The sequence below is a fragment of the Peromyscus eremicus genome, chromosome 4 (genome assembly GCF_949786415.1).
Source record: "Peromyscus eremicus chromosome 4, PerEre_H2_v1, whole genome shotgun sequence".
Lineage (NCBI taxonomy): Eukaryota > Metazoa > Chordata > Mammalia > Rodentia > Cricetidae > Peromyscus > Peromyscus eremicus.
In genome coordinates this window covers 62,596,587-62,604,708 of record NC_081419.1, presented here as the reverse complement: position 1 = coordinate 62,604,708, position 8,122 = coordinate 62,596,587, and the positions used below count along the sequence as shown (strand labels likewise).

Sequence of the window (8,122 nt, the reverse complement as noted above, 5' to 3'; positions counted from 1 at the left end):
AATTATTCTTCCTTAGTTGATTTAAAGAAAAAACAAGATTAACTTTCACATATTTGATGATTTGTGCTCTCATTGTCTACTCAGTTATTTTCCAGCTTAATTACTTTTAATCATTGGTTTACTGATGTAATGCTCCTTTGGACATTATAAATGTTATTCATGATGGAACATATATGAAAACATCTTTGCTTTGATTGTATTTTATTTTACATGCTTTGATTTATCATTTCTAATATTTAGTTTTCATGTCTATAATAAGAAATATTCATACATTCATATAATATTCATCTGAGTTACCTTCTAGTATATATTTATACATCTCTTTTCAATATACCTCTATTATTTAGCTAGAGCTATAACAACAAAAAAAAAGGCTCAGCATAAAAGTATTTAGAAGAATCTTCACTTTTTGAGGGGTAAGGGGAGTACAATACAGTATTTCTCTATGTACTCCTGGAACTAGCTCTGTAGACCAGGCTGGCCTCAAACTCAGAGATCTGCCTCCTCTCCCTCCCAAATAACTGGGATTAAAGGCGTTTGCCACCACAGCCTGGCATGTCTTGACTTTTCAAACAGACTACAAACTGCATTACCAGGTTCATTATGTGGCCTCTAATTCCCATTCCAGTGGTCTTTAACATAAATTTTGCACCAACATCTTAGGTCTGACATAAAGAGAATTCTATCTTAAGCATCTATTAGAAAGTGCTTCCTCTCCAGTGTTCTACTGAATGCATTTTTCACCTCTTTGTTCCTCAAGCTGTAGATAAGTGGATTCAGCATAGGGATCACCATAGTATAAAATAGGGAGATCACTTTATTGATATCCAGGGAAGAACTTGCGTTAGGTCTAACATAAATGAAGAAAAGAGTTCCATAAAGAATGGAAACAGCTGCTAAGTGAGAAGAACATGTGGAAAAGGCTTTCTGCCTCCCATCAGCAGTCTTGATCTTCAAGATAGCCACCAGGATGCAGATGTAGGAGACCAAGATGATCAGACCACTGGGAACTCCTATCACTCCAGCCAGGACAAAAAGCACTACCTTGTTAATCCACGTGTCAGCACATGCTAATGAAAGCAGTGGGGAAACATCACAGAAGAAATGGTTTATGGTATTTGTACCACAGAATGGTAAGGCAAAAGTCAAGGTTGTATGAGTTGTGATGTTTATAGCAGCTAGGACATAAGGTCCTATGACAAACCACACACAGACCCTCTGTGACATAATGAGTGTATACAGCAAGGGCTTACAGATGGCTGTATACCGATCATATGCCATGACAGCCAGGAGGAAACAATCAGTTGTCACAAAGAGACCAAAGAACCACATCTGCGCAGCACAACCCACAAAAGAGATGGCTTTTTTCTCTGCAAAGATGTCACACAGCATCTTAGGGGCTATGGAAGAAGAGGAGCACACATCTACAAAGGACAGGTGGCTGAGAAAAAAGTACATAGGTGTGTGCAGCCTAGGGTCCACCCATATGAGAGTGATCATGCCCAGGTTACCCCCAAGGGTGACAAGATAAACAAAGAAAAAGATGATGAAGAGGACAATCTTCTGTTGGAGGTTATCTGTGATGCCAAGGAAGAGAAACTCAGTCACAGTAGTCTGATTCTTTTCTTCCATTGGTCAGTTGGGATCTGTCAAAAGAACTAGAATCAGGCCTTACCAAGCTCAGCCAAGTGATATTTGAAATCAATGTCGGATTTCCTCAATAGGTCTGTTACAGACAACTCATCAACATTATGAACTGTAAGGATAGATGCAGGCCGTCATGCAAAAATCCTATGCAAACATCAGTAACTTACCCTTGAGCTCTTTCAATTCTGTGTCCCTTCTCATCAAGAGTTGTCTAACATGTGATTGATGTAAAGCACACTCACATTATAAAATTATATTTGACATGATAATTACTATTTAGTTTTCAACTTACTATGTGAACTATATTACTTAATTATAATCACTAACAGCTATAATAATTTTTTCTATCATTTTTCTTTATTAAGAAATTTTCTACTTACTCCACATACTATCTACAGATTCCCCCCTCTTCCCTCCTTCCTCCTCCCACTCCGAGCTCCAGGAATCCAACTGATGAGAGAGAGGAGAGATACTGCAGGCGAGGGATGTGGAGATCATGATGGAAGGACGTGCAGAGATGACCGGCCACACTAGTGGAAGCCCATGAACTGTGGTCTGGTGGCTGTGGAGCCCCCATGGGACTGGACTAGGCCCTCTGGATATGGAAGACAGTTGTTTGGCTCGAACTGTTTTGGAGGCACTCAGGCAGGGGGATCAGGATCTGTCCCTGGTCTATGGGCAAGCCTCTGGAACCTGGTGCCTGTGGTGTGACACCTTGCACAGCCTTGGTGCAGTGGGAAAGGCCTTGGACCTGCCTAGGCTCAGTGTGCTGGGCTCTGCTGACTCCCCATGGGAGACCTCAATACCTAGCTGTCATCACAGAGCCTTTGTCCAGTGACTGATGGAGGCAGATACAACTATAATAATTTTTAATTCAATATTCTTACATTAAGTATCCTGTAATATGATTGGAAATACTATTGAACTGAGAAATAATTAATATTCTTAGCTTTAATGACTGAGTAGTTGTGCAAATGCCCTTAAAAACCTTGGACGTAGCTTTCTCTTGATCTCTTTGGATTCTGTAACTACTCCCATCAAATAGTGTCTGCCTATATGATCTAAAATCCTTCAGATTAGAAAATAATATTTTAAATGATAATTAAATTACTGTGTTTAGAAATAAAGTTACAATTGATCATGGTCACGAAGTTCTTCCCTTAGAAATATAAATGTAGTTCTCAACAGATTTAATGCTAAACGCATCATTATGAAATGGAAGAAATCAAGTGAGGAGTGGGGTGGTAGACATGACTCCTGACTGCATAATTAGACCTAAAGAATATGATGTCACCAAAAGGACATCAGAGTCATACCTCTGACATCAACAAATCTCATAAATGTTGGCAAAAACTTACAATGAAAATTGTGTGGGGAAGGAAGTATCTACTAAGTTAAAACAATTAAAAGATTTTATGTGATTTGCAATATCTTATATAAATTCTTAGGTATAAATTATGAAATCAATTTATATATAGGAGATGTCAAATGTATATTTTGTAACTATGACTGACAGTAAAAATTGTATATATTCCATGTATAATGTAGTATTTTGAAGTATGTATATTGTATGACCTATGAAAATTACTATGAGAATGTTGACATATATGCTAATTAACTTATATAGTATTATACACAGACATGTTTTGTTCATATTTGTGAAGGATATGAATAAGACATAAGGACATTTAAACCTTCCTAGCAATTTTCAAGAAGGTATACATTCTTATCAAAAGTTGAGGCGATGAGACCCATGCAGCTAGAGTGAGCCCACCCCTGACATTGCCTGGGGTGCGAGGATCCAGAGGCCATATGGTCCAGAGACATAAGATAGAACCAAACATGACTGGAAAAAAACAAAAGATATCAACTAATGATGCCTAACAATAGTCTGCTATACTCATAGATTGGTGACTACCCCAATTGTCATCAGAGAGCCTTTATCCAGAAACTGATGGAAACAGATGCAGCGACCCACAGCCAAACATTAAGCTGAGCTTGGGGAATCTTGCTGGAGAAAGGAAGGATGGATTGTACAAGCCAGAGGGGTCAAGGATACTACAAGAAAACCCATAGAAACAACTAACCTGGCCTCATAGGAGCTCACAGAGTCTGAACCAATAACCAGGGAGCCTGCATGGGACCAACCTAGGACCTCTACATATATGTGACATTGTGTAGCTTGATCTATTTGTAGGACTCCTAACGGTGGGAGCAAGGGCTGTCTCAAATGCTTTGGCTAGCTTTGGGGAACCTATTACTCATCCTGGAATACAAGGAGAGGTTCTTAGTCTTACTGCAACTTTATATGCTACGCTTTGTTAATACCCATGGGATGCCTGCCCCTTTCTGAACAGAAACAGGAGAATGGATTTGGGGGGTAGGTGGTAGGAGGGAATGGGAAGGAGAGGAGGGAGCAGAAACTAGAGTTGGGATATAAAATAAATAAATTTAATTTTAAAAAATTGAGGCATGTCAATTTAGAAAATGTGACACAGAGCAATAGTTTAGTCAATGTGACCAAAATGAAGCACCTGAAGGGGGATTTGTGAATTGAGACCCATGCATTAGAAGAACCCATGTCAAACACTGCCTGGAAGGCCAGGAACCAGAGTTTGTATAGTCCAGAAATGAAGGACAGAACTAAACACAATCAGAAAAAAAAATAAAGGCAATGAAAGGTTTCTTAATGATACTCAACTGTACTTGTAGACTGGAGCTTAGCATAATCATCATAAGAGAGGCTTCATCCAGCAACTGAAGGGAGAGATGCAGAGGCCCATAGTCAGACATTAGAGGGAGCTCAGAGAATCCTGCAAAAGGGGCTTAGGAAGGATTGTAGAAACCTGAGGGGTCAAGGACATTACAAGAAAACAGCCCACAGATTCTACTAGACTCGACTGATAATCAGGGATCATGAATGACTCTGACCTACACCCTGTGCATGTATGTTGTGATTGTGTAGCTTTGTGTTTTTGTGGGACTCCTAACATTGGAAGTAGGGGATGTCACTGACTCCTTAGCCTGCTTTGGGGACCTTTTTCCTCCTACTGGCTGGCCTTATCAGACTTAATATGAGGGGAAGTGCCTAGTTTTATTATAACTTGACATTCCATGTTTGGTTGATATCACTGGGAGGCCTGCCTTTTCTGAAGGGAAAAAAGGACTGGGGATGAGGGAGAGGGGATGAGGGGGACTGGGAGGACAGCAAGGAGAGGAAACTGTGGTCGGGATGCAATATATGAGAGAAGAAGAAATTTTAAAAAATAAATAAAATATTTATTTAAAAAATTAAAGTTTAAACTGAACCTGGTGTTTCCCCTCAGTATTTCAAGCACATCCTATAGTCCAAAATGCAATGTACTCACTTCTTAAAAGACACCCTTTCTGCATCTTATTTGGTTGCTTCAAAGGCAATGATCATTTTCTAAAGCGCAGGAAAGAATTTTAACAGCCTTCATAGCAGTGACCCTTCTGAGATGGATGACTTACTAAGCAGTCGGTGAAAAAAATGAACTTCCTATCCTGATAGGCCTAGACACAAAGGGAGAAAATTTTGACCTGATCATTGGCTCCCTTACTTCACAAAATAAGGGACCTGATACTGGGATCTTATAATTATTCAGAAGCAGGTCTCCAAAGAGCTTAAGCCTCAGGGGCTTACCTCTGAAGGGACAAAATCAACTAGATATCAACATTATTGCCAAGTACAGTTTGTTTAAGTGCATCTTTTCTCAAAGAGAATATTCCTAATAAAATTGTGTGAGAGTGGTGTGTGTGTGTGTGTGTGTGTGTGTGTGTGTGCACATTCCTTCCAGGGACCCTCTTTGTCAAAACTTCCCTCTTTCTTTCTACTTGCAATTATTCTTAAATAGAATATGTTAATTAAATAAAAGTATTGTATCATGACATTTCACCCATGCCTTTGAGCTTCTTTGATCACATTCACACTGAGACTAGTATTGCTAAATACTATTAATATGCTAAAATATTAAAATAATGAATTCAAGTCACATAATTTTCAAATCAAAACATGGCATCAAAATAGGAAAGGGATAAATTTTATTTTCCAAGTCATTATTATTATTTTGATTGGAAAAGCTTTTCATAACATATTGTGTGCATTATGAGATAGGATATAATGCCTCAATTCATGTGTATATGGGAAATTGATCTTTGGTTATCAACATCTTAATTTCATGTCAAGATTTTATATGATTGTATTAAGCTCCTTTTTTCTATTATTGAAAATAATTTTTTCACACAAGATATTCTGATTACCATTTCCCTGTGGTGGTATTGTGTTCCCCGAAATATTGTGCACGCTAATAAACTTATCTGGGGTCAGAGACAGAACAGCCACAATATTAAACATAGAGGTTAGGCAGTGGTAGCACATGCCTTTAATCCTAGCATTCCAGAGGCAGAGATCTACCTAGATCTCTGTATGTTCAAGGATACAGCCAAGCATGGTGACTCAAGCCTTTAATCCCAGAAAGTGAGCCTTTAATCCCAGGGAGTGATAGCAGAAAGCAGAAAGAAATGTAAGGCCTGAAGACCAGAAACTAGAAGCTTTTAGCTGATTAAGCTTTCAGGCTTTGGAGCAACAGTTCAGCTGAGATTCATTCTGGATGAGGACTCAGAGGCTTCCAGTCTGAGGAAACAGGATCAGCTGAGGAACTGGCGAGGTGAGGTAGCTGTGGCTTGTTCTGCCTTTCTGATCTTCCAGCATTCACCCCAATAACTGGCCCTGGGTTTGTTTTTATTAAAAAGAACTTTTAAGATTCATGCTACATTTCCCCTCTCTCATGTCTTCCTAAATGCCCCCTGTCTCCCACCCATCCAACATCAAACCTTCTTCCCCTCTCTTTAGAAATAAACAGGCAATTTTAAAAAATGTAACAAAACAAACAAAAAAGAGTGAGAAACACACATACACACCATAAAAATACAAAATAGGAAAATATAATATACAAAGAAAAGACGAGTAAGATAAAAAAAAAATGACCAAAAAAATATGAGACCAAAAAAAAAAAAAAAAAAAAAACCACCCCAAAACAGCACTGCTGTGGATGGGGCTTGCCCTAAGTATAGTTTGTATATCCAATGCCACTGGAAAAAAAAAACAAACTAGTTTTTCCTTTGCAAGTACATGTCAGTTGGAGACAGCTTATTGATTATGAAAAGGAGTTAACAATCCATTTTTCCTCTTAGATTTGGGACACCATCTGGCTTGGACTTGTGCATACCCTGAGTATGCTGTCAGTCTGTGAATTCATATGTGCATCGGTGCTGTTGTGTCCAGAAGAAGCTGTTTCCTTGGCGTTATCCATCCCCTCTGGCTTTTACAGTCTTTCTACCTCCTCTTCTGCCTCTTCTACATAGAACCCTGAGCCCTGGGGGAAGGAGTTTGATAAATACATCCCATTAAGTACTGAGTGTTGCAAAGTCTCTGATTCACATTTTCCAGTTGTGAATCTCTATATTAGTTTCCATCTCCTGAAGGTAAAATCTTCTCTGATGATGCCTAGCAAGACACTGGTCTATGAATATAGAAGAATGATGTCTTTAGTCATTGTATTGCTATGTTACTTCAGGAAAAAAAAATAGTATTTGATTTTCTACTAGGTCCATAGCATATTTAGTTGGAGATTTTTGGCCACCCAAGCAGTGTTGGGGATGGGTTCCATATCATGGAGTGGGACTTAAATTCAACCGGAGAGTGGTTGGTTACAACCACAATGTCTGTGTCAGTATTGCACCAGCTTATTATGCAGGCAGGTCACTGTTGTAGACTGCAGAGTTCATACATACCTTTCTCCTCTGGATACATGCAGAGTACTTCTCACTACCATGAATACTAATCAGTAGTGATAAAGGATCTAATTTAACACCAGCTCAACTTTCCCATGTGCAATGAGTTACATAGATGTTGTCTTCACCAAGAGGTATTTACTATAACTTTGTGGACAGCAGCTAGTAGCCATGGCAACAGCCTGAGTTGTTTGGGTGTTTCCATGGAGCACCATTGGCCAACACTTCCATTAGATATAGTCTATTCCTAGAACTGGAAGTTTCATTTGGTGGTAAAAGATGTCTGTTTAAGGATTGGTCTTCCCTGTTATTTGGTGAGTCTTTCATATCTCATGATATATTTTTAGAAGCTACTAATGTGGAAAGTTTGCACATGACCCCCTCAAATGGCCATTAGTGTTGGTTGTCCCTCCATGAATTTTCTCCCTTACCCACCTCTTCCCTCCCCCTCTTCATTTAATCTTTGCAATTAACTATAAATTTTATTTCCTTTTCCTCAGGAGATTCTCCCCTGCCCCCAACTCTCTTACTCTATACCAAACTTTATGGTTATACATGCTATGCCATGTTATACTAACAGAAGATAACAGCCAACAACCACGTGTAAGAAAATACATGACATATTTGTCATTTTTAATCTAGGTTGAGTTTAGAAAACTCT

The 8,122-nt window shown here is 38.9% G+C and overlaps 1 protein-coding gene across 1 annotated transcript; it reads right to left on the bottom strand.

The window, feature by feature from the left end:
- Positions 1-687: 687 nt before the first annotated feature.
- On the bottom strand, positions 688-1,635 carry LOC131908194 (olfactory receptor 5G29-like). Its single transcript, XM_059259242.1, has one exon. The coding sequence runs from the start codon at positions 1,630-1,632 to the stop codon at positions 688-690; it is 945 nt and encodes a 314-aa protein (XP_059115225.1). The 5' UTR covers positions 1,633-1,635.
- Between the last annotated feature and the right edge of the window lie 6,487 nt (positions 1,636-8,122).